Consider the following 27,695-nt stretch of genomic DNA (forward strand, 5'->3'; position numbering starts at 1 on the left):
TGTGATATATCTATACAATGGAATATTATTCAGTCAAAAAGGAAGGGAATTCTGACACATGCTACAATACAGATGATGCTAAGTGAAATATGCCAGATACAAAAAGACAAATATTGTATGATTTCACTTATATGAGGTACCTAGAATAGGCAAATTAATAGGGAGAGAAAGAAGAATAGATGTTACCAGGGGCTTAGGAGAAGGGGGGAATGGCAATTACTGTTTAATGGGTACAGAGTTTCTGTTTGGAATGATGAAATAGTTCTGGAAACGGATAGTGGTTATGGCTGCATAACATTGTGAATGTACTTAATGCCACTGAATTGTAAACTTAAAATGTTTAAAATGGTAAATTTTACATTATTTACATTTTACCAGAATAATAATATAAAAAGACACTAACAATATTACCTACATTCTCCAAATTCATTTAGGAATTTACATAATTTTTTTTTTTTTGGACCAGTAAGGGGATCGCAATCCTCGGCACGGTGTGGTCTGCACCACGCTCAGCCAGTGAGCGAACCGGCCATCCCTGTATAGGATCCGAACCCACGGCCTTGGCGCTACCAGCGCCACACTCTCCCGAGTGAGCCACGGGGCCGGCTCTTGCATACATTTTGATCAATATGAAATGTACTACATTACATTCTGCCTCATTCTACTCATTTCATATGCTCATTTCCAACAATTAACAATTTACATATTCATCATTTTTAAAGGCTGTATGGTATTCCACCAGGTTGATATATAGTAGCTTGCCTAGTCATTCCCACATTATTGAACACTTGAAGGGTTCCCTCCAATTTGGATATCATAAATGTTATGGCATGGACAACTTTTACTCTTAGTTTTTATCCAATCCCTGACATATTTCTAGGTGATCTTCCCCAGCCATATAATATATGCTCATTTAAAACAAGTTCAAAATGACTCATAATTACAAAAGTAGTAAGTGTGAATTGTAGAAAAATTAGGAAACATATAAATATAAACAAAAAGAAAATCAACACCTAGAGATAACTACTGTCAATACTATGAGATATATATCCTTGTATACCTACTATGAGATATATATCCTTGTATACCTTCCCTTCGGTATGTATGTACATATACACGTTTAAAATAAAAATAGGGCCCTACTATACATATTGTATTTTCACCTTATATCATAAACATCTTTCCAAATCAATATATATTGACCTACAACATATCATTTTAAATTATCTTAACATTTTTATGTTAAAACTCTTCAAAGACTTTCAAAGATGAGAGTCAAAGGCTTCATGCTCTGGTCCCATTTACCTTTCCTTTACACCTCACTCCTTAAGGTCTCTAGATCCTGGACAAACCATACTACACACCATTTCCCACCCATGTCTCAAGCCTTCTCTTCCCTGAGACTTTGCACATGTGCCCAGGGTTGAGTTCTGACCTCCTATCAGGGTCAGCCTAACTGCCTCCACCTCCACTCAGCCTTCTGGAACCCTTGGTATCTCCTGGAAGGAATGCCTCAGAGTTTTCTCAGCTTCTTCAGGACTTTGAACTCTTTTGGTACTTACCACCCTCTCTCTCGGCTTCCAGATATTTGTAACTCCTAGATAATAAACAACCTGAGACCACGTACTGGCTCTGATTTGTCTTTGTTTCCCCCACACTTCCTAGAGCACAGGGCTGGCAATTGAGCTTCTGGCCTATGTCATCAGCCAGCTTGGACACCAGAATGCTGTCCTATGGGCCTCCAAACTGTCTTTTAGAGCCCAATGATGAGGCAGGGATTCTGGGAAGCAGATTTCCAGAGTTACATGACAGATAACCAGAGGCAGGGGGAAATAGATGAGCACGTGATTGGCATAAAGGCTGGAATGTCTTCATCCTAAAGGCCACTTCATCATTGTTTTGAAGGAAGAAGACTGTGACTCCAGGGCTGAGAAAAAAGCAACAGGGAGAAGATGCCCCAGAGCCACCTCTCCATTCTCTCAGTTGAAGTCACTGCAAAATCTCCTTTAGATTTTTTTTCCTTACTCCAATCAGTAAGTGCCATCTTGTGTTTTTATAGTACTTTTGTGTTTTGTAATCTTTCATTAATCCATCAGCTCTAATAGGGGATAGGGAAAGACTGATAAGGAAAACTAAGACACAAAGAAGTTTAGTCTCTGATTAGACTCCATTATCCAGTAAGTCAGCAGCAGTCCTAGACCTAAATTAAAGCCTCCTTGTCCTAAATCATTCTTCTGTTCACTGAGGCTCATAGTCTTCTTGCACCAGGAACACCCTCTGAGGTTGCTGGGACGCTGGCCTAGACACCTAGAGGGTGTTTTGCTGTTTTAGCTCCTTTTCAGGGATGGAGAGTAAAGGAGATGGCAGACCTGACCCTGGTGTCCTCAATAACTAGTTTTGTTTGTTTCTGGAAGAAGTCTTTGAAACCTGGGGTAAAGGATTCTACTATCTCCTAGGAACAATTTTAACCACGCCCATTTTATGTCAGTTCCCATCACCCATCATATCCCACCCTATTCAATGAGCTACAGTAGGAATCCAATCCCAAGGGCATAATCATACATGGTACTTCGCTCTCAGTACTCACTCACAGGGCTAGGAAGCACCCAGAATCCTGGAATTTGGTGTGAGAATCCAACCACTCATTTTGGTCAATTCTACATTCTTTCTGGCCACCTCTGACCAAAGTTATTCACAAAGACTCTGCAGACTTCATGGGTCCTGACTTGATCCTCCATATACAAAAAAATAACACAAAAAGCAAGGAAGGGTAGGTAGGCTGGAAGAAAGATAGGAAGTGAGGGAGGGAGAGACAAGAATCAGGAGAGACCAGGTAACCCCAATCCAGAATCTGCAGCCTCTGACTCCCTCTCCGCTAACAGGCCTGGGGGACTTGCCTCGGTTTCTCTCCCTTATATGAAGGAACAGCTGGGCCTCAGCCTTACTTCCACAGTGGCGACATCCTGGCACAGGGTGCCAGCTCCTAGCTAACCATAAGATGACAGGATTACGTTCTGTCTCAGAGCCCTCAGCAAGGCTACGTTTCCCCTCTCAAATCAAATTCTTGGCATGTCCCAGCCCCTTTGAGGAGACTAAAATGCCACGTTTCCTTTATGCCTAGGAAATAAGGGAAGAGATACTTAAAAAAAAAAAAAAAAAAAAAAGATTAGATTTTGATAGGAAAAAAAATCTGCTTCTTATTTCATAAACATCCCCCAAATGGTTCTTTGGACATCAAAACTGATCAAAGGCTAACCAAGGTGTCAATTTCCCCCAAATGCAACACAAACCAAAGCCAAAATCAGAAATTGACATGTTTTGTGCCATCCTTGAAGGGGCTGCAGGCTGGCATAGTGTGGTCCTCTGGAAATCTGGTGGGGGCTAAATGTGAGGAGTGTAGGTCTGACTGCAGCCAATGCCAAGCATCCACACTGGGCCTGTTCTCCCTCTCAGTTGAGAACATCCCCTAAAAAAATCTCACAAGTGAGTATAGTTGAAATAGGGGGCTCATGGCTTATCCCTCCTGGGCACACCGGAAGGATCTGGATATTGGGTTCTGCCCTGCATTTGTGTGATTATGGTTAAAGAAGAAGCGTTGAGAAGTCACAACGGTTGCTTGTGGTTGGAAGATGAACTGGTTTCATTTCTGGAAAGTACCGCTCTCAGATTTGGGAAACAGGGGGAGGGAAATAGGACAATAGGCTCCCCTATCAGAGAGGAGAAGCCCATATCATGACAGGCGATGACAAAGCAGCAAGCTGCTGGGGCACCGGCTGGGTGGCTGCTGGAGGGTGGAGTGTCCTGTTTACAGCACCATGGGGTATTATCGGCCCATCGCAAGCAGCAGCCTCCACAGCCCAACCACCTGGCGAAGCACCCTGGCACCAGGCCAGGCCATTTCACCATGCAGCTGAGCAGTGGCGGATGCTTTGGTTCTTGGGCAACGGCAAATGGAAAAAACAAAACAAAACAGCACACACCGGAGATAAGGAGCCCTAGGTGCTATCTTCCAGAGCCACTTGGCCCTGTCTCCCAACTGCTACACTTGTATGGCTTTGGAGAGAGAAAGTATGAGTGGAGAGGGGCAGCAGTCAAGTGTCTGCCTATTGGGGGACAGTCTACAGGGCAAAAGGCACACAAACAACAGGGAAGATACTGGACCAACAGTGCGAGAAGGGCTCGGCACATCACAGCAGACTGATTCCTTCGGTAAGCAGATTTTGAGTGCCCACTATGTGCTAGCTCTGGGATAAACACTGGTGCTACAGGAGGAGTAAGACAAGAAGCTGTGGATGAAGTTGAAGTGGGGAAGGCTGATGTGAGTGATACATAAGTGCCAGGCCACCAGGCACAACCCCTAGGGGCTACCCCCTAGCAAACGACTCTTCAGAAGGACCACCGATTAATCTCTGCTGCTCCCAATATCCCTTGCTGGAACTCAGCTCAGGCCTGACTGCACCAGCAACCTACCTACCACAAGGACCTCAAGAAGGGTGACAGCTCTTAGAAGAAGGGCAGGAATGGGGACAGGGGAAGGAGGAAGGCAGCAGATGACGCAGGAAGTGAGGTCCTTGTGGCTGCTCTTCTCAGCCTGACCAGAAATATACTGTGGGGTGGAGGCTTAGTAATTTACAAGGAGAAACCAGCCCCTGACCAATGGATTCTGGCTGGGCACTTAAGGTGCTCTACAACTTATCTCACTATCTTTGGGGCAGTGCAGGAGAGAAAAGCTTGGGGAAGTAAAGACACAGCTACTCTCTACCCATCCTCCATTTGCATGAGGCCTAGTCATCCCAAAATATCCAGGGACTGCAGAAAGAAGAGAATGACAGCCAATGAGATCTTACGCATGGCAAAAACTCAACAACTAGCTGGTTCAACAAACAAGTTATGAGTCATTTTCTCATGTCGTTGGGCTTTGAAGCATTATTAGCACTAGTTTTCTCACCTCCCTTCTAAAAGAGAAAATAACTATTATTATAACAGAAGTGGCACATATGTTAGAGGAAATAAGAAAATGCAGATGAGCAAAAACTAAAAAACAGAAACTGTGCATGCCCCTCTCAGAGATAACCACTCTGCACATCCATCCTGATCTCTGTGCACATACATAGGCATATATATTTTTAATAAAATGAAGTCATATTTTACATGCCTTTCTACAACTGTTTTGTGTTTTGTTTTGTTTTGTTTTGTTTTGTTTTAAGTCAATGATCTTCACTTAAGGAAGAGAAGCAGACAGATCCAAGGTAGCCCAGGAGGCTGAGTATAGCTGGACACTGAGGGAGCTGCTTCCCTCAGTGTTCCCTGTCTTGCTCCCTAGCTGTGATGCATTTTTATTGGAGGAAAATGTTAATCTGGAGAAGAACAAAGTAAAACAGGGATCCAGAATTTCTAAACATTTCCCCAATAACAGATTTGCAGTAAGTAGAGTAGTTCCTCCTAGCAGCTTCCCAGGGATTATTTTCCTATTTCAGTACATGTGTTGGCATTAAACGGTACAAGCAGTCCTCTGAGTTCCCTGTGGTCCAGTGCCACTTAACTGCTTAACTCAGAGACGCATGGGTTTTGGAGGGAAGTTGTGGTGAAACTGAAAACCTCAATATGACTGTACAAGAGTAAGAAGCCCTCCTTGGGAAGCCCAAGGAGAGCCCATCCATCCCAGCTGGGAAAGTTAAACCTGGAGCTTTGATCACTTTTTTCAACCCCAAGTAATAGCTAATTTCAACATCAACAGAGAGAAGAAACTAAAGAAACTAGACTGAAAAAAAATAAAGAAGATAAAAGAGTAACATCATGTTTCCCCTACCAAGAAGGCTTATCATTCAAAGAGAAAAAAGAGCAATGGTATTTGTATACATATGAAAAACTTCTCAGCCAGGCCCTCGATTAATTACTGACTCCATATTTAAGTGTACAGCTCAAGTGAGAGCCAATGAAAGCATTTCTGGCTGCATGTCTGACTTCCCAAGATGCAGACCACATCTGTAGGCAGCTGGAGAGGCTGGCCAAGAGAAACCCTTTTGGAGATGTCATTGTGGGAAAAAATAAGGAATATGCTAACTCTTTGCATCAACAAGGAGAAAAAGGGTGATCCCAAAGTGTACGCACGTGTGTATAAAAAGAATAGACAGCAGTTACTTAAACATTTGTTAAATTCTCAAGAAGCTGCAGTTAGAAGAAAAGGAAGTGGTATGAACTTTTCACCTTTTATCTGAATTCTCTGAAGAGGCGTTCTATAGGATTTCAACATTCTTTTTTTTTGTTTTTTTAGGAGCTGCCTGGTACAGGGATCGAACCCAGGACTCTGGTGTTTATCAGCACCAAACTCTAACCAACTGAGCTAACTGGCCAGCCCCGAGGATTTCAACATTCTTAAAACAAAACAGAACACTAGCAGTTACTGACTGGAGCATGCTTTCCTCTGAGATCTGTGTGGCCTTTGCAAGAACAGCATAAATAGCACATAGCCTAGCCCCCTCCCTAAAAAAATCCTCACCCATGGTTATTTGGGAGTGATGGATTTCTGGGTGGCCTATAAACTCAAAGGACAGGCATAAGCCCTTCATATCCTCACTTCTCACAGCAGTCCGTTACCTAAAAAGTAGGAAAGAAATCATGACATGCAGTCAGCCCTTAAGTAGTCTTTCAAGATAAGTGAGTTGAAGGAAGAACCAGAGATTAGGGAGGTTCATCTACAATAAATCTTGTGAGAGGACAACTGTGACTGAAACCATACCCTGACTTCTGTTCTGAATGTATGCACATCACACACTCTCCTATAAAAAAGGGGGCAGAGCTTCCAGGGTGTCACAGATGGGGGCCCATGACACACCCCCATGAGAATGGTGAATGGATTTCTCTAAGGTCACAGAGCAAATTGAGGCCATTTAGTTCCCAAACAGAAGACTTCTGAAAGTACATTTCCCACCCTTGTGTTTCATTGTCAGATTCAATTGCATCATGACCTCCTGGCTGCCGTGGTTCAGGAACTACTCCATGGGTTGGAAAGCTTCTATTCCCTGCCCTTGCTAGGAACCAGGATGATTACACCTGGGTCTTAGAACACTGTTTTACCCATTGGGCATGTCAACTGGACCAAGAGAGGAAGAAGACAGTTAAAAACTGAGGGATCCCTTTTCTAATGAGGAAGATAGAAAGCAAGTGAAAAAAGAAAAGAATAGGATTACAGATAACTTTCAAATAACCAAAAGAATTTCTGTTTTGTGAACAAACCAGGACTTGTTTTTAGCTCCATCCAGCCTGCCTTCTCCCTGACTTCACACAAACTGCCAGACAGCGATATCTGTTTAAGCAACTAATACTCAATATCAACCCAAGTAACACAAAATACCTACAAATTTTGGGCCGGCCCATGGCTCACTCCAGAGAGTGTGGTGCTGATAACACCAAGGCCATGGGTTCGGATCCTATATAGGGATGGCCGGTTTGCTCACTGGCTGAGTGTGGTGCTGACAACACCAAGCCTAGGGTTAAGATCCCCTTACCGGTCATCTTTTTTAAAAAAACCTACAAATTTTGACAGAATTTGATGGCTCCAATTAGTTGCCTTCCCCCCAATGACTTCAAAAGCCAGAAGAAAATTTGTTGTTCTTTCAAATTGCTCATATCAATACTCATGTTCATTCACATTAATTTAAAACTGGCTTTATGCAACTTCCAAAGTAATATCTCATTCAGGAAGAGTCATCAATAGATGCCAAAACCACTGGGCCAAAGGTTGTGGGGAATGAAATACTTAAATACTGGCAAAGTATCACCCCATAAACTACTTACTAAGAGAATGCACCTTTACAGTGGGAAATCTGGTGGTCACCACATCAAGCGATCAAACTTAGTATGACTTGAGATGGGTATTCTGGCATTACGTGTCTGCTAAATTGAGACATGAAGTACACAACTTTATCCATGAAATGTTTTTGTCAGAAATGTTTAAGCTGAATCTAATCACTCCCCAGACCTAACTTCCCACTTACAGGAAGTACTGGGGATAGAGGAACAAGTTAAAAGCAACCATGAGGAAAACAGTCAGAAAAATCTGGACTGTGGGACAGCTAGAAGACAACTGGTGTTCACTTTTCAAAATGTCAGTCATAAAAAACAAACAAAGTAAAAGAAATGGGGGTGGAGAGTAATGCTAGATTGAGAGACTTTTAAAAAGACAAAACCAGGGCCGGCCTGTGGCTCACTCGGGAGAGTGTGGTGCTGATAACACCAAGGCCACGGGTTCGGATCCCATATAGGGATGGCCGGTTTGCTCACTGGGTGAGCGTGGTGCTGACAACACCAAGTCAAGGGTTAAGATCCCCTTACCGGTCATCTTTAAAAAATAAATAAATAAAAAAAAATAAATAAAAAATAAAAAATAAAAAGACAAAACCAAATGAAAACCTTGACTGGGTCTTGGATCAAAAACAAAGGAAGATGGTTAGCTCACTAGGTTAGAGTGTAATGTTGTAACAACAAGGTCAAGGGCTTGGATCCCTGAACTGGCCAGCAACCAAAAAAAAACCAAAAAACCAAAACCAAAAACAAAAAAACTAAAAACAAAAAACCCAAAACAAAAGGAACCATCAAAGGGGAAATTTGAAAATGGACTGGATATTAGATGATAATGGAATTATAGTTAATCTCCTTAGGTATAATAATGATGTCATGATTATGTAGACGGATATCTTTATTCTCAAGAGATGCCACCAAAGTAAAGGGCAAAGTGTCAGGATATTTGCAACTTATTTTCAAACAGTTCACCCAAAAAGTGCATATGGATGCACATGTGGGCATGTCTAAACACACCTATACGTAATTACATAATTATAGTAGATAGAAGGAATAAGTTCAAGAGATCTATTGTACAGCATGGTGACTATAGTTAATGACAATATATTGTATTCTTGAAAAATGCTGAGAGTGAGTACTGTGTTCTCACCACAAAAATTATAACTATGTGAAGTAATGCATTTGTTAATTAGCTAGATTTGACTATTTCACAATGTATATATACTTCAAAACATACATACTATTTTATATGTCAATTTAAAAAAATAAATCTATTTAAAAAAAGGAAGAGAGAGATAAGACAATTGTGGTAAAAAGTTATCAATGAGTCTAGGTCAAGGATAAATGAGTCTGCATTGTGCTGACAACTTTTCTGTAGGTTTGAAAATTTTACAAAATAAAGTTGTGAGGAGAAAAAAAAAAACTGGCTTAATTTGGGAAAACTAAATTCAATTCATTCCTCAGCAAGGACCTAAACCCTTTAGTCTTTCAACCTTGGCAGGTTGCAGCCAAATTCAATTGGGTCACTGCTCTGGACTTCTAACTTGGGGGAAGAGAAGGTGGGCAAGAAGAAAATGAAACTGTGAATGAGGTTTAATCTGAGGCAGAGAATTGAAACTTGCAAGAATATGTAAGTCAATGCAAGGTAGACTAGATACTAAGTAAAGGAGATATTAAACTAAATTAAGTGCTATGTCATCCCAGAAGCAAGACCAAGACTGCAGGCAGAATTAAGGGGTTCCTGTAAGTCCAGAAACATGGCTGGAGTTCGATATAACCTCAGATATACCTGGCCAAGTGACCCCTGGGCATCCATTTGTCATTATTGCTCTTCAAAAAGAACGCAAAAATCAGCGAGATAGAGTGAGATCCCAGGGAAGAGGGGTAAAAATGGCTAGAAGGATGGTAGCTAGATCTCAGGAGGAAGGTAAAATGAATGAGAATGTATCAGTAGTCCTCTGTGTGAGTGCAAAGATGAAAGAGTAAAAAGGCTTTAGTTAGAATAGGAGAGAGTCTAGCTAGATAAATGGAAGAACTTGCTTATCAGAATTGAATGAGGAAGATTGCAGAATCTGTCCCTGAACAGCTCCTGGAAGAGATAATTACATGTCCCCAGCTGTCTCAATATTCACACCCTGAGGGCAGGAGGTTGCACCAGATGAGTCTGAGCCTACTCTAGTTCTAGAGTTCCCCAACTATTAAAGGGTAAATAAGAGATGGCTACTGATCAATTCAGCTAAACTGAAAGCTCAGAGCCCATGCTATTATTTGGGGCAAGATAAGTTAAGGAGGAAAAATAAAAGGTACAATGTCAAAGGGAGATTTGCCTTACCTAGACTGATTGAACAGCTGTGTTGTGGGCTCCCAGATGATCTCTCCCACCTCCTTGCCATGAAGGATATAAATAGCACTCAATTTACCTGTGGCTAGCCACAAGCAGAAGGTCTGGTCACATGGCTGGGCAAACTGGGAGGAACCACCAAGTAGATATTAGAGCTGAGAAGCAGGTTTGCTCACTTGCTACACATCAGTAGGTTGGACTCTGTCAAGACCCTCTGCTCTTAACCCTGACTCTTATTCATTCTGCTCTGGGCTAGAGGGGAACAATTGCTCAGTTAGGTTCCTCAGGGCAAGAAGGTCACAGTCCCAGAATTTGCTCTGCCTTCGGGGCCTAAGATCCTATTAGGGTTACTCTCCTCAACCCCCATATCCTTGAAAACCTGTGTGAGTCAAGTCCTACTTGCAGAATGTCTTCTCTGATTATGTCCATCTCCTTACTCCGGCTCTATTCTGTGTCCCCAGCTACAAAGGGGAGATACCTAAGAGACCACTACATCCCATTTAGTGGTTCCCCCCTACCCAGGCCCTGACTTTCTGGAACTGACCTCAAATCAGTGGCAAATTCCCATGTTGTGCCTTAGCTACGGAAAAACTCCAAAGTGTGCTGGGCAACATTCCAGGGCAGCCCCTGGTCTTGTCAGTTGCTCTTATTTCCTAAGGGAGGCTCAAAAGTTATGTAATGCCTCCAGGGTAAACCTAGTCTGAAAAGCAAGATGGGATGGCCCCTCCAGAAAGTGCCTTGAAGGTAACACATTGGAAAGACTTTTCTTACCCTCAATATATGTCCAAGACTATTGATGGCCTCATAGCAGAAGGATGCTTGTCAGGTCACCTCTCTGCAGGTGCTTCCAGAGGCAAAGCAGGGGCACGCAAGGGCATGACAACACATGTTGCTGAGAGGTGAGTTGCACCACCTTCCCCTGTGTGCAATGGGCTTTGGATCTGCTCTGAAATCAGGAGCTGCTTATCAGTGATGTCACCTTCTTTTATAAGTCAAGTAAAGAAAAGGCTTATCCTCCTGAGGCAAAAGGAGAATTTGATGCAGAAAAACAGTTTGGGACACTAATTAGCAATATGTCTTATCCAAGCCTCTAAGAACTGGAAGGCAAAGACTCAGTTGTCACAGTCCCCTCTAAGCAGATAGCATTGCCATTTGCACAGCAGCTCCAACACAGAAGTCTAAGCTTGGGACAACCCAATAGAATTTGGGAGGAGGCTTTTCTCATTCTCCTGCATCTTGCTCTGATTCTGGTTGTCATCCACCTGGCACTTACTCTGGGGTAGGACAGAGCTCAAAGAATCAGAAAACAGTGAGGATAGTCTATATATAACCTGATAACTGCCTAAGGACAAATAATTTAAGTATATAAGCTGGGGTAATAATGTAGTAAGTGCTTATGGATCTATTTCATAAAACTGGCTGGGCCCATGGAAAAAATCCTTTAATGACAATTTAACCACATCAGGATTAATTAAGTCTGGGATAGGTACAGTAGGCGTTTCAGATAAAGGAAGCATTTTCACATTAAAATGAAAGATTTTCAGAAAACTGTTTTTTCTGTGTTAAGAAGTAGAGTGGGACTCATTCACTGACCCCAACTCTGGCAACTAGGGGGGAAATATCAATAAGCAAAAATGACAAGAATAACTCAGAGGCCTTCAAGAAGCAGAGGCAGATGCGTAACACATGGTTTGGTGTGAAAAGAAGGGGCTGGGACACAAATGGCAGTGTCAGAACTTCTAACTCTGTCTGCTTAGCAGATGATTACCAGATCTACCCCTTGGGCCCTGTGGTTAATGGAAGGTTATCACTGACTAAAAGCGAGCTTTCCCTTTGGGTATGCAACTGTAACTCCTGACCTACTTGGTAGGATGTGCTACACTATACCATACAAACACCCTCCCCTGAGGCTCCCATACATTCACGAGGTGGTGGGTACAACCAACCAACTGGTACACAGCAGAGGAAAGCTGTCTGTCCTAGGCCCATACCTGGCATTACTTTCTAAACCAAATTCACTCCTTTTCCCCTCAGATCTCTACTATGTAAATATGAAGTAGTATTATTGCACAGCTCTGGGGCAGAAGAGTCTTCCAACTACATGTATTTTCAGAAATGAAGAGGGTTGTGTGAAGAGCACAGTGAGAGTGTTTCTCAGAGTAAGGAAGCAGTTCTCCCTAGAAGGTACCTGCATGTCCTGAAACGCTCAGTGTGTTTCAGCAGGCTGCTGCAATCTTGCTGCCTCTGTTGCTGGGTCAATGTGGTGCATGGACTGGACTCAGACACAAAACAGTAGGGACCCAATCAGTCCTCAGAATCTGATGCCAACCTTGTTCAGCTTGAGCAGTAAGGACAAGCTGCAGTCTCCTGAGAGGTGACCTACTATAACGGTCAATACCTAGGCCCAAATCCTGCCTCCACCCAATGTTCTACGTGAACTCACATGAATCACTTAACTTCTCTGGGTGTCAGTTGTTGCATCTGTTAAATGGGGGAGAATTAGAGATGTTATAAGGATATAAAGGAAAACTTCCATTCTAAAGAACTTCTGGTACAGTCAAATTAGTCTAGCATACATTCATTTGTTAAATATTTTATTTGGAAGTAATTTCAAATTTATAGAGGCAAGAATAAGAACAGTATGGGCTGGCCTGTGGCTCACTTGGGAGAGTGTGGTGCTGATAACACCAAAGCCACGGGTTCAGATCCTATATATGGATGGCCGGTTCACTCACTGGCTGAGCGTGGTGCTGACAACACCAAGTCAAGGGTTGAGATCCCCTTACCGGTCATCTTTAAAAAAAAAAAAAAAAAAATGGAATAAGAACAGTACACAGAACACCCATACAATCTTTCCCTGGGTTCGCCTATTAACATTTGCCCCATTTGCTTTATCCTTAGCTTTCTTTCATGTGTACTTTTTCTTACACACGCTCACACACACACTCTTCCACATTTACACTTTCTTTTTTTTTAAAAGATGACTGGTAAGGGGATCTTAACCCTTGACTTGGAGTTATCAGCACCACACTCTCCCAAGTGAGCCACTGGCCGGCCCTCACATTTACACTTCTGACACTCAGACATTCACTCAAGACATACACTCACACACATTCAGATACACACACACACACACACACACACACGAGTCCTTCATTGTGTAATGTTCTGTTTGAAAAGAACAGGGAACTATCGGAGGGTGAGAGTTTCAAGACGAAGAGAAAGCAAAGGAGTGATTGCTACTTGTGATAGTTCCCCAGCTCTGCTCCCTTCTCTCTGCCTACAATGCAAACAGGAAGCACTCAATTGTTCTGTTTTAGAGATGAACTATTACATGGACCAGAAAAAGTACTTGTTACATAAGATTGTTGGTTATTGTTTTTTTTTTTTTAACAACCCCCCCCCAAAAAAAACAACAACAAAGCATTTATATGAACCATGGAAATAGCTTTATTATACCGAAGAGTTTTCTTAATATTTGTTGTAATGGGATTTTACCTTATGAGGTTGGGAAGTAACTGGGAAAGAAAGGTTCTACACAAGCATATATTATTAGAACATTAAAGAATTCTATAGAAAATCTGGTTTGGAGTTAACACTGCTCATAACCCTCTTGGGAGAGTTAGATAACCTTTAAGAAGCAGGCCAGGAAATTCTCCATACAAAGTCCCTAGGTGGGGCCGGCCTGTGGCTCACTCGGGAGAGTGTGGTACTGACAACACCAAATCAAGGGTTAAGATCCCCTTACTGGACATCTTTAAAAAAATAACAAACAAACATAAAAACAAAGTCCCTAGGTGGAGCTTTTTCCTAGAGTTCAAGTCCCTGCGATTCCACTTACTGGGCACATGCCCATCTCTGAAGAGCATTGTCATATATCACAATGACTCCAACCCCAGTTGACCTCAAGCTAGGAAGACATGCTCAGGCAGATGGCATGTGCCCCAGGCTTCTTTCCCATCAGTAGTCAGAGGAGATAGGTTGCACCAGGGGTCCTCTACATGGAGGACTAAGTTGCCATCATGGCAAAATGAATGCCACTTACACCTACACCCTCCATAGGTATGAACCACTCACATTTATTCCTGGGTGCTTTTTTGGGTTTCACATAGTCACACGTAAGGAAGACACCCTGTGCTATAAGCTCCATCTTCACATGTCTTCCTAACATGATCCTGAGCTCAGTACCCATGACCATGACCCCACAGAGGAAGGAATACTCCATCTAGTTCCTGTGCCCTATCTGTCCATGGTTAGCTCATTCCACATGGAAACTACATATCTCAAACAGCTGGAAACACTGAAAAGCTACTACCATATCACACATATATTAATGTAATAGCCATTATCTTCCAATTATCCACACCAAGTGAGTACCTATGATGTGGATAGTCACTTTGGGGTGCTGAAGAAAGCAGCAGACTTCTTTGCAACCTATTTTCCAATTCTCTTTCAGTCAGTTTAACAAAGGAATCTTTGCTCTTGGAATATGGATATACAAATAGAAGGGACACAAAGGCTGGAGGTGTACTGGGCAGGCAGCAGGGGATGCCAACCTGGGATGAAATTCACAACATACTCTCTGTACTTATGTGGGAAGAGCCCTTTGCTTTATTAGTTACATGGTCTTGGGCATGTTACTTCTTTTCTAGGCTTTAGTGTCCTTATCTGCAAAAGCAAGGAAATGCCACTTGCACCTGCAAGACTGCTGTGAGTATGAATGAGAAACATTTGAGAGTACCAATTACAAGCACCAAAGAGTCAAACAAATGGAACACATTGTCAAAACTAAAGCTATCTATATTCTCAATATCCCTAACAATACAGGTGAATTTGGGGCCTTCCAGAGATGGGATTCACAGACTCTTTCTCTAGAAGCAGCTGTGTTAGTCTTCTCCTGTGAACACAGAACTACCCAGCATTACAGTTCCAATGAGAGAGTCCCTGGTGCTGTTCTCAGCATTAAGATGCACACCCCCCGTGGCGGTGCTTATACCCTCCTCTCCCCAGTCTCTAAAGCCAGACTATATGTGAAAGCCCTCTGGCTGCATCCCCTCTATCATGCAAAATGCTCTCCTCCCCCACCCCCACCCTCAGCTTGTATGTCATATCTGATGGGCACGAGTTAAAAAGACAATCCCCAAATGGGGGCTGTGTGGCAGGTTTTCTGCCAGCCTGCAGCTGTGGGGCAGGGAGCGCACGTGTTATCAGCAGTGGTTCTCTCAAAGCTGTGTGGGCGATCAAACATGCACAGAAAACTCTGAAAGGGAAGGGAGTGTGGGGTAGGGAAGGGGAAGAGGGAGAAAGAGGTAAAAGAATCTGCCTATCCCCCTAATCACATTTTCACTCTGTTCAGAATTATATCCAGCTGGCTAGGTTTATAAAGCCATTCTCACTAAGCCACCAGACCTGTGGTTCACTAAGCCACAGACTCTGTGGATGATAGTATAAGTGTCCTTGGCTCGGGGAGTGATAATGAGCATGTCTTTCCTGCATTTCCCCATTTGGTGGGGGGGAGGAGAGAAGAAACAGCAGTGCCCGGTGTCACAGGATGGTGCCTGGATTGGGAGAGGGGGGATCACACTTCCAAAGCCACCCTAGGGCCAGCAGATAATTTTGCTCCCCGGCCTAGAAAAGTCACTGACTCGGATTTCATTTTCTTGCTTTTCCCTGCTATACTGTATAGCACTACTAGCAAGTTGGTACAAATCTACCTGGAGTGAAGAGACATCCAGCATTCATCTCAGTCTCCTTGGCCTCTCACCCATATCCATTTCTAAGCTTAAAGCCAGGTAGTCTGGCTATTTAACAGAATCATAACAAAATCCTACACACTGGCTGTTTCCATGGATCAACCTGGTAACTGCCCAAGCTCACCCTCTGGCTTTAAGTGTGTTGGGAAGAGAACCTACAGGCCTAGCAATGACATCCATGGAAATGCCACGTCTTTGCCACCAGCTGGGCTTTAAGCCCAATGACCAGGATGAATAGGAGGCTAGTGATTTAAAGAAAGAGAGAACACTAGCACTTTGGGGGGTTTTGCCTTGTAAGTAGCTAAAGAGAAGTATTATATTAGAGAAGGGGAACACTGTGTAGGGACCAGAGAGGGAAAGACAATTACCAGTGAGCCTGGGGGAGGTGTGGCTCACTTTCCCTACTCTGTTGCCTTTCCAGCAACTCAATCCAACAAGTATTTATTTAGCATGACACTCCCCATCTGCCCTGGCCCTCCCTCTGCAAAAACACTCAAATCTGTTCAAGCTGCAGGGTAAGTTCCATTGCACTTGAACTTGAAACATGAGGTGCCTACTTCTTAAAAAGGCAGGCACACAATTTCCAGAATGAGGCAGAAGGGACTAATGAGGTTTAAGAAAATTAAGGAACATAGCTGACCAGGCAAGGATGAAACAATGTCACTTTTGAAAGGGAAGGGAAAGGAAAAAGTAAAAACTTAATTTAACCTTAGGGAGAATAATACATTAATTAAAAAAATAATGTCTGCTCAAAACATCCCAGTAGTTCTCTACTTAACCTCACCAAACACTGAATATTCCTTTATCCTATGCCTCCTCCAACTCAAATTTATATTTTATTCATTTGTGGGTATGTTAGTGATCTGCTTTTCAAGTTGTACATTTAATCCTACCTTTGACCCTTGAAGAGGTAATACCTCATTGCTCTTCTGCATGTCTTCATTTAGGATCAGATGATAAAGCATTCAAATGGCAGAGCTGGTGGTTGCCTAGGCTGCCCCCTAACAAACTTGGTTCCCCAGGAAGAGTCGCCTGCCGTTTGCAGGATAGGGATTTCAGGGTCAGAGAGGAGGCACCCCAGACTTACAACTTTGCTCTGCCAAATACTCTCTGTCCTCTAAGAAGTCACATTCAGGCAGCCTCTGAGAGAAGACTCCTCAACCCCTGATCATAGGCCAGCTCCTTCAGAGCAATCAAAGCCCTTGGAAAAAGAGTCTTCCCAGGCCTCCCTCAACCTTCACCCTTCTTATTAAGGAGCTGGAAGTATGAACTGCAAATGCACAGCTGGGCTGAGCCGAAGGCACTCCATCCACCCCCCGTGTCAGCTGTCTGGGGCTCATGAACAAACCCACAAATCTGTGTGCCTGAGCAGAGCAGGGTAAATGTCTGTACATGGCCAGACTTCAGTTCCAGGCCCCCTAGGGGCTGAACTTGAAGTTTTCCTATTGTGAAATACTTCGATAGCATTCTTTTAAGTTCATTAAAGCCACCATTGGTTGGCTATGATGTTCCCACATAATAAAAGTCAATTGAGTCTTATTCGGGCCTGAGAATAAGCATTTAAATGATTCCAAAGCTGTGCATTCAGTTATGTAGTGATTCTGAGGGGAAAGCAAAGTGCCAGGAAGAGTTTTCAAAACCAGGCGGTTCAGTGGGAAGCATGAGCTAGAGGCCTGAGTGTTAGCAGCCAGCTGTAAGAGAACCTCCCACCATACAGCTGTTCCCAAGAACAACGGCCTCTTCACAAGCTCCACACGACTGGAGAGGAACTGGAGCACAGATAATTTATAAACTTCAAATACCATCCAAACTCTTTCCTCTTTGAGATCAGGATTTGTTTTTGACCTAGCAATGTGAACAGATTTGGCTAATCTTTAGTTAATTCATATTCTGCAAACCAAATAATGGAGCTCTCTGTGAAGATTCAACTCAGGCACAGGGAGAAAGTTGACCAGATTTCTTGCCCAGCCTTTCTTTGCTTCCATTCTTTCCTGTTCCCTCTTCCATGACAGGGAAGGCATCATCCATCTCAGAGGACAGAAGTTATTCACCCACGAAGAGACTGTCTACTCTCACTAAACTAACTTGCTGTTGGGCATCCACCTTTGCTCTGAACTGGGAAGGAAACACAAGGTTTTCCCTTCCAGCCCCTTAAAAGTGCTCCAAAGAGACCTGGAATAAGAATAAGCCCAGGTTAAGTCCAGTCAGTTCACTTAAGCTAGTGTCAAGCATTGATATACGTGACAGTGTCAATAAAAACTCCAAAACCAGACCTGCCCCCAGAATATGTCACACCCTGAAGTCTGAATCCTTTGGCAGAAAGGGTATACGTGAGGCTTATAAGAATCTAGAGGCAGACACTCTAACAGTTCTAGTAAGAACAAGGAATAATGCGGCCCTGGTGCTCATCACACCAGTCAGTTTATACTGAAATTTATTCAGCAGAAAGTGCAGGTATAGTGATCTCTTGGCCATTAACCACTTTGGCAACACTCAAGTTAGCACCATCACTATGAAAGTTTTGCAAATTTTCTAGAGGTCTGTCTATGTCTGGAACTAGAGAGAACAATGTACCTTTGCCACCACAGCCCACTGTTGTTCTCATCCTTCCTCCGTGGACCTTGAGTGGTTTAAGATCTCTTAGCTTTATGTTACATAAGTGAAGAACTTCCTGTACTATATAAATCCTTTCCTACCCAAAATACTGAAGAACACATGGACACACACTGCTTTGGGTACCAATGAGACAAAGCAGTTCAGCAACACATCCCCCAATTTCAAGGATGTCATCGCTGGAAATAACTTTTTTTTTTTTTTTTTTAAAGATGACCGGTAAGGGGATCTTAACCCTTGACTTGGTGTTGTCAGCACCATGCTCTCCGAAGTGAGCTAACCGGCCATCCCTATATACGGATCCGAACCCATGGCCTTGGTGTTATCAGCACCACACTCTCCCAAGTGAGCCACGGGCCGGCCCTGGGAATAACATTTAAGAGTCAGATGCTTCAGCAGTGCATTTTGCTGACCATGTTCCTGGTGCTGGCAAAGCTGTCAAAAGCAACAGTTAGCAGTGTCGGGCTAGGAAGTGCCTGGTGTTTTAACGCTGCCCACACAGAAGCTGCCTCAATCACAGGTTTTAGAAGAGCAGTTGCAACTCTTGAAGGATTTTTAACTGCACCCCCAAGCTTCGTTATAGCAAGATGGTTCCTTGGCATAGAAAGGTTGAACCTTATTCTAATCTCCAGGCTGTTTCTGGCATCAGAGGCCACAGGAACCATACTTTGATGAGGGCTTTCTCTCAGTGTTTCTAATATACAACCTCTTTTATGTGGCTCCATACCTATCTAAACACCCATCCCTCAAGGACTAAGTTTTCAAAGAACTGCAAGGAAAGGAGTTTAATAATTACCAATAGCATTGCTAATAACAATGACACCTTATATTCATGAAACAGTCATCTGGGGAACCTAATTGACATTTGATATAGACTACTCTTCCTATGTCTCTGTGAGGAAGCTAGTATTTTAGGACAACCATCACTACTGCCACCTCTCAATGATCTGTCCAGAAAAATAAAAGGTAACGAGAAAAATTCAAAACAGGAGATAAGCCTAAAGTAATTTCCATCTAATTTTGAAATGTGTTCATTGCAGTTATGGGTTGTTAGGTTGGGGGAAAGGGCGATATGAGAGGAGGAGGAGCAAATTTGCCTAACAGTTAAGCTTTTATGTAAATTCAAACTAGCTTATGTCTACTGAACACACATCATCTGACAATGGTGGGGGTGGGGAGTCTGGATTCACATGTGCTGATCTTCCACAAAGATTGAGAACTGCCTGGAAGCAGATGACCCTTTTTCTTTTCCCCTGTAATGTGAGTGGGGGTAAAAGCTTGTCAGTTTTCCTTAACCCCTTAGGATTTTCTGAGGAGGTATATATTACACACATTCCAACTGATCTTTACATAGGAATAATGGTCAGGTACACTGTTTAAGACAAGGATAGGTGAACTTTTCTGTAAAGTGCCATACAGTAAATATTTTGAGCTCTGTGGGCCATACGGTCCCTATCACAACTACTCAACTCTGCTGCTGACAGCACAAAAGCAGCCATTGACAATACCTAAGTGAAGGAGTATGGCTGTGTTACAATAAAACTTTATTTACGAAAACAGGCAGAGACCAGACATGGCCTTCAGGCCGTAATTATGAACCCCTGGTTTAAGAAGGTTTCGGTGGGTAGAGGAAGTTCCAAGGCAGCATTTGGCTTCCCAGCACCCAGCAGGCCCCAGTAGGTCTGGCCCACTGGAGAAAAAATCTGCAAAGCTTGATTAAACATTATCTTCATTCTTGGGATATGGCGATAGAAACACTAAACAGGATAGGTAAGACTAGAACCCAGAACAATCCACCTCCTAACCCTGTTTTGTCCATCATCAGTGGTCCTGGAAGAACACAAAAGTTAGCAGCCTCTAACTGACATAAGACCCAAAAGAGAATTTAGTTTAAGGGGGAACTGCAGTAATTAATTTATCCGGGGTTTCTATTATCCACCAGTGGCTCTTAGCTTTCTTAGAGTTGATCTTCATTCTTTTCTCCGCTCTTTTCTCAGGCTCATAAAAATGACACCATTCTTCACTTTATGAAGACATCCCTATGAATGGTTGCAGAAGGTAAATCCTGCTCTTTATATCATACCCCTTTTCACAAGGTCTCATATATCTTGTCAAGAACACTGCAGGGTGTGCGGTGGGGAGATAACTGCACGGCCCTGAGCGTCACATCACTTTGAGATGGGCAGCACAAACAGTGACGACACTTAATTGTTCCTGAAACCCAGTCCCAGCTCACATGCCTTTGTAAACAGTTGGGTTTCAGAGCTCTTTTAGAAAGCTCATTTTAAAAGATGAGGGAATAAAAATGCAAGAGGAGGCCCTGAAATTCTGAAACTTGCAGTACTGGTTTCAGATCAATCTGGGTTTGCTCTTTGAAGCCTGAAAAGGCAATGGGCTCCGGCCAACAGTGCTCTTACCTTGGTTAGGCAGAGGGAATAACAACAATATAAGCAGCAGGAAACACTTTACAGCACCTTCTGTGTGCCAGGCACTGTTCTAAGCATTTTTTATCCCTTAAGTCATTGATTCTTATGCTATAGATATTATTATTCACAAATAAGGAAACTGAGGCACAGCAGTACTTCCTCGAGGGCTAGCCAGTTAGCTCAGTTGGTTAGAGCGCGGCTTTAGAACACCAAGGCCAGGGCTTTGAATCCCCATACTGGCTAGCTGCCAAAAAAAAAAAAAGTAATTCCTGAAAGACACACACAAGCTAGTAGTAAATGGCAGAACCTGGATTTGAAACCCAGGCATTCTGGCTCCCGGGGCCATTCTCTTAAGGGTTTATGACTGCAAGGGGTTTCCCTCTATCACATATACCCTACTGACTTAGAGGAAACCACCTCAGCAGTTTCCGAAGGCCAAGGAATGAAAACAATCTGAACATATATGAAGGTTGAAGTTAACATTTAGAAGACTTGATGTGTCCTCACACCAAAAGCCAGTTAAATTCCCCTAATTTCTGGCCACAAAAAAGTCCACAGGCTCAAGCTACTCTTTCCTTCTACTTTTTTCTCTCTCTTGCCTTATTGAAAATCTACAGATAATCCCATTACCCACTGGGCAAATGCCTTATTAACACCTCTGGGATACTAACTGGTGAAGAAATGATCAATCATTCCCTAACCAAGAGCCCACCCAACTTGCCCTAAATCACTTGACAAGTTATGCAGAGATCTAGCTTACCAAGTTTTTACCAGTATGAAGGTACTTCAAAAAGTTTGTGGGAAAACAGAATTAAAAGATAATACAAATCTATGAACTTTCCGAGGTACCCTCATACCTTAGGGCCCCTGGCCCTACAAAAGGAGCCGGCCATGTAAAGAACCCAGGCACCCAAACCTACATTTCCCCTGCTTCCACAGCATCCATCAGTGTTTGTCCTTTTAATACTAATTCTCTAGTAGGCAGAAAATAACGGCTCTTAAGATATGATTACTAATCGACTTAGATCTTCCACACAGGCAGGCTTTCTGCTGATTTCTATTAAAAGTGACTAAAGTTCTAGTGCTTGTTGTTCTTCTAACTTCCCTGGGTTTCAAGGAAGCCCAAACAAAACCAACAGGTTTGTAGACTTGTGGTTTGCTTTATAGCTCATGATAGGCATGAGTTTGTCTGGGCATTGCCGTGCTCTACACCTCCGGATTCTACACATACTTTTACTACTCGGTCACCATTTTGCTATCAGATTTTACCAAGTCTCTGCGTTCCAAGACGTGATGCTAACACACACAGTGAGGTCTAGATAGGCTTGGGGACTTTCTACCTCAGAGACCTACTTAATCCCATTCCTACCTAGCAAGGTACTGGAGCCGCTATACTTTCAGAAGGGAGATGTTCAGCAACCAAGCTTAGTAATCACCGAAAGCTCAAGAGACTCTGGTTTAGAGAATGACATTAACTGTTAAGATGGCAGGACCATGGCTTTTGAACATTTGGTACAGACTCAGGCTTTGGAAGTGTGCAATGATCTTTTCACATCTGGTGTGAATCAAATGCAAGCCTCACTTTCAACTTATTGCCAACCTCCTCATGCAAGTAGGTTCCCTTTCCCTTTCCCGTTCCTAAGTGCTTGCATTTGTGGGACCCGCCACAGTTCTGAGCGTGAAAGCAAGGTTAAGCTTGCCCCTCCCTAGTTTCCCCACTCTCACCACATCACGCTGCCATTAAGAAACCATTTCAGTGCTTTTCAGAAAGTGGGGTGTTTGCCGCAGCGTACTTGATTGTAGCCCTCACCCCACTGCCACGTTGGCTGGCAATGCCCAGGACAAAACAGCTTTGGTGTGGGGAGAAGGGAAAGGCAGGGGGCAAACTGCCCAGGTCCTACACACACACACACACACACACACGATGGTTGGATGGAGGTTGGAATGAGACAGCCATATTAAGCAGGTCAATGATCTGGGAACATACAACTTCTGGGCCACACCGAGAGGAATGCACGGAATCGGGAGCGGAGCGTTTGCACGGCAGTAAAAGCCGTTAAACTAACTCATTCCAACGGGCTGAGATGAAATCATCTCCAGGAGGTGGCAAAAAGGGAAGCGCACGTGAAGTGGTTGAGAAAGGAACTCCTGAGCTGTAAAGAGGGATGCTGGGGCCAAACTCAAGCAGGAGAAGTAACACATGGCTCCACCGGGCTCTCCTCCATGCCCCTCCCCCCCGGTGCAGGCGTCCAGCGCCCACCGGCTCCTGGCTCCCAGGCCAGCGCTGCGCACAGGGCGCCCCCATCACGCACCACTCCTTCTCACGCCTCGCTCTTACCCCCTGCATCTTCCACTCACTCCCACACCACACCTCTGCCCACTTTTCGGTTACGCCCCCAAAGCCAGCCTCCATCTGCCAGGTCCCTCCCCTCAGCTCCCGGCCCGACTCCCTGCACACTCTGCCCGGCGGTGCGCTCCACGTTCACGGCTCCTCGCTCTCGATCCCTCTGCCCTCGCAGAACTTGAGCGCCCCCTCTTTCTCTCCCCTAGCCCCCATTCACTTCCCCCTCACACTTCTCCCCAACCCCCTCCCCCCGTCACGCGCCCCCCCCTCCCCCAACGGCTCCTCCCCCGGCACCCGCTCCGGGCCCTGCTCACCTGCGCGGCCACCCCCGTCACGGCGCTGGTGCGGCTGCTGCAGCTGGAAGGGGACCGTGGCCCTGAGCGGCTGCAGTCCAGCCCGAGGGGAGCCGGCGGGGGCTGGGGGAGAACAGCCCCGCCGGAGACCCCCGGCCCCTCCACGCCCCGGCCCCCAGGGACCTCCGCCTCTGCCGCCCGCTGCGGCCCCCGCCATCGCCCGCCCGACCGCCCGCCTGCCCCGGACCCACAGCGAGCCACACACAGCCCCCCAACCCCCGCTACCGCTGCTTATCTGCCCTACGGGGCGGGACCAGCACCCTCAGCCCAGAGCTCTCATTGGCTTACGGGGACCCAGACCCCTCCTCCCAACCAATCTTCAACTTGCTCTTCCCTTTAAGGAGAATGATTGGTCAATATGCCTAGCGATCCAAGCCAACACCCCACCCCCATCCCACCCCGGCCGGCTGTCTTGCGTCTGAGGGGCCACTGATTGGTCCGTCTGGGAGAGGGCTGGTTCTCCAGCCCCGCCAATGAGAAGACGCAGAAAGGGGGAGCGTCACACCCAGTCCCAGGTAGTATGCAAATATGATGTCACGTGACGTCAGGCTGAGCGGGGGGCGGGGCCGGGTGTCGGTTGGAATTAAACAGTAGTGAAATCATTATGGGGGGACTGGGGAACAGGGAAGAGTGTCAAGCTGTAAGCAATTGAGTCCCGGCAGTACGGAGAAAGAAATAACTTTAAAAAGCATTACATTTAGTTTAACCTAAAAACATCAGTTTTAAGTCCTCATAGGATCTCAGTGGTCCTTACAAGTTCCAAACTAAGATTCTACAAATTAATGCAAAGTTTGTATATCATTTGCATGCGATTTGCATTTATTCGGGCACTTAATGGCTACATTGCCTCATGTGATATCCACGTTTGTCTTTCCCCACGTTTCCAAGTCCCTACTTGGTGTTGGTCCAACCTTAAAAAAACAGCTGCTAGCCTGTAAATTAAATTGGGATTCTGAAAAGGAACAGGGATTTTCCCTTCAGGGTCGTCCATTCCAAGTCTAGCTCAGCAGAATGAACGGAACAAAGTGACTGAGAAACTCACCCAAGTTTGCACAGTGTTTCCATTAGCAAATCCTGGTCTTCCCAATTCAATGCTCTCTGACCTACAAGTCAAAATGAGACTGGATGGTTCCCAAAGAAAATGCCGGCAGTTGTGAAAATCACATGCTATAATGTATATGAAGGCCTTTGGGAAAGAAAACAACATTTAAGGTATGATTAAAAATTATTATCCTCCCCCCCAAAAATTATTCTCCGTATTTGGTAACCATTTTGTTCTATATATGGAAAAAGCAAAAGTCAATCAGCCCTGGATTGTCTGCGGTAAGGGACCATCCTAATAATTGGATAATTCCCTCCAGATTTATATTTAGCTATGAACTCTATTTTTGATCTTGCTACAGATTTATCTTTCTATTTCTGTTTTTGCCCAGTTTAATGTTAAATGAAAAGTATTCCCTGAAGCAATACTAAGTAATCAGAGAAAAGGAGGTAATCTGGGAGCATGCTGCCTGGCAAGGAGAGGTCATTCTGGGATTAAATATTGAAAGCAGATAATACCCAAAGTGGAAATTCAAGAGTTGGCTGAATATTAAAATCAGCCTACATACACAGAATGAAATGAGGCAATGGAACATCCTGAAGAAAGGTGTTCTTTGCAAAGAGTGTATTCTTTCAGGTTTGAAGGATTTACTTCAAGATCTGACATTCAAACTCTTCTTTTTTAAGGCCTGGCTGGTTAGCTTAGTTGGTTAGAGTATGGTGTTAAATAGGCAAAGATCAAGGGTTCAGATCCCTGTACCAGCCACCACAAAAAAATAACTCCTTTTTAATTGATTGGAGAAATGCAACACTTCTTTTCTATGAAGAGAACAATCATATCAAAGGTAAACAGGAATAAACAAAAACCCATGAACTTATAAAAATTCAGTCTTTATAAACTTAACTTGGTTAAAAAGAATCTTGTATTTATATTGTTCCTCAATTTCAAATACTTCAAAGTCTTCATATACTTTTTCAAGATCCTCATGACATCATTTGGTTAGAGTGTGGTGCTGATAACACCAAGGTCAAGGGTTTGGATCCCTGTACCAGCCAGCTGCGAAAAGAAAAAAAAAATCCTCATGACAATCTGGAAAAGGAAAAACTTGGATTCTTACCGTGGAGCAAGTAGGGATACTGAGGTCCAAAGAGGTGAGTCCTTTTGATTCCTAGCTCAGATCTTTATCACATCTTATTGGACCACGCTGCCTCACATTTTCAATAATAAAATCAGTAATGAAAGCAACTAACATTCACTGGATTCCATTCTCCATGCCAGGTACATGTTAAGCACTGTTCATACATTATCTCATTTAATCTCATGACAACGTCTGTGAGATGGGTATTACCTCCTCTTCATTGAGGATTCAGAGAGAAGTAACATGCAAGTTTACCCAGGAAGCCTGACTCCAGAGCCAAACTCCTAATCTCTATGCTTGTAAAACTTTCTTAAGAAAACAGAATGATTACTATTTATATCATACATAAACAAGTCCCTAAAGATGTAAATCTGGCCGAGAAGTTAAAATTAACATTTGTCTAGTGCTTTATAGCTTTCACATATATCATCTCATTTAATTCTCACAATAGACATGCAAGGTATAAAAATGTGGGTAGTATTGTCCTCATTTTACAGAAGGTTAAGTCACAGTAGCTAGATGACTTTCCCATGACCATCCAGTTAATAAATGGCAGACCCAGGACTTACATCTTAAGTCTTTTTACTCCAGATTCAAGTATTTTCCCAGCCAACACTCAACTTCTAGATCATTGTCCCTGCCTAAAAGCAAAAGGGTAAACTAGTCGGTCTCTTGAAATCTGTTCTTACCTGGCAACTTATACCATTTTAGGACGCTGAACATGTAAATTCTCAGACAGTCTTAGGAGATGATGAGTGGTTTTTATTGGTTGAGCCACATAGTGTGTGTTAGAGGTAAAAGCCCTGGGATGAGGCATCTTGAAACACTTTGGGCAAGTGGCTTTCTCTCTCTGTGCCCAAATCACCCCTGCTCCATTAACCTCATAGACTTGTTCTAAAGATAAAATGACTCCTTATTGTACAGATGCACTCTTCTTTTGCAGAGAGGAATAATGCGACTCGTTCCAAGGACATGGGGTTTAAACTTTATTCCAAAGCCAAGGTACCAGAAATTGAGGACCTGGACAGTGGGAAAAGAGTCAGTGGAGGTGCCACAGCTGACGAATTGGCTCTTCTGAGTCCAGAAAGTCATGGTCTTCTCTGATAAGTTGCTGGCAAAAGACACTAAAGTTGACTCTAGCTGGAGGAGTGAGAAGGCAGGTGTGCATATGAGAACTTGGTCATTTCCTTACTAGGTATCAAGTCCAACCAGCTGTCTCTTATTCCCTTCTCTATCACTGATAGCTTCTCCTGGCATGGGCCTGATGGGAGGATAGGGACCTCAACTGAAGTTCAACCCCTGTCTGTTTCCTCCAATGGAAGAAGCCATGGCTTTGGGGAAGCTGTGTGCTGCCAAGGAGAGATGCTTTGCATTACGAAGGATCTTCTAGCTTGAAAGAAAACCTTTGTCACTGTCCTCACTGCCCTCCTTATCAACATCATTGCTATTTTTAAAATTTTATTTACTTATTAGGAATATTCTTTTTTTTAAAAAAATTTATTTATTTATTTATTTTTTAAATTTTATTTTGTCGATATACATTGTGGCTGATTATTGTTGCCCCTCACCAAAACCCCCCTCCCTCCTCCCTCCCCCCCACCAATGTCCTCTCTGTTTGCCTGTCGTATCAACTTCAAGTAATTGTGGTTGTTAAGGAATATTCTTTTTTTAATTCTAAGATGTTGTGGAGCAGGTAGGAGTAGGGAGAGAAGGAAATGGGGAGGGAAATAGGGTGGGAAGAAGAGGAAGGAGGGGTGGAGTGTGCTCGAGGCCAGCATAATTGCTACTAATTAATGCACTCATCACAAATTTATTGAAATGAACACTGTGCCAGACATGGAGCAAGGCACTATGGAATGACAATAATGTTCAGAGACATGGTCTC

The 27,695-nt window shown here is 43.7% G+C and overlaps 1 protein-coding gene across 1 annotated transcript in view; it reads right to left on the reverse strand.

Moving 5' to 3' along the window:
* Positions 1-23,787, reverse strand: part of FAM117A (family with sequence similarity 117 member A) — a 42,942-nt gene extending 19,155 nt beyond the window's left edge. The window contains exon 1 of the mRNA XM_063112763.1: positions 23,592-23,787. Coding sequence (XP_062968833.1) covers positions 23,592-23,787 — 196 coding nt within the window. The remainder of the gene's footprint in view (positions 1-23,591) is intronic.
* Positions 23,788-27,695: the final 3,908 nt, after the last annotated feature.

Source organism: Cynocephalus volans, chromosome 10 (genome assembly GCF_027409185.1).
Source record: "Cynocephalus volans isolate mCynVol1 chromosome 10, mCynVol1.pri, whole genome shotgun sequence".
Classification (NCBI taxonomy): Eukaryota; Metazoa; Chordata; class Mammalia; order Dermoptera; family Cynocephalidae; genus Cynocephalus; species Cynocephalus volans.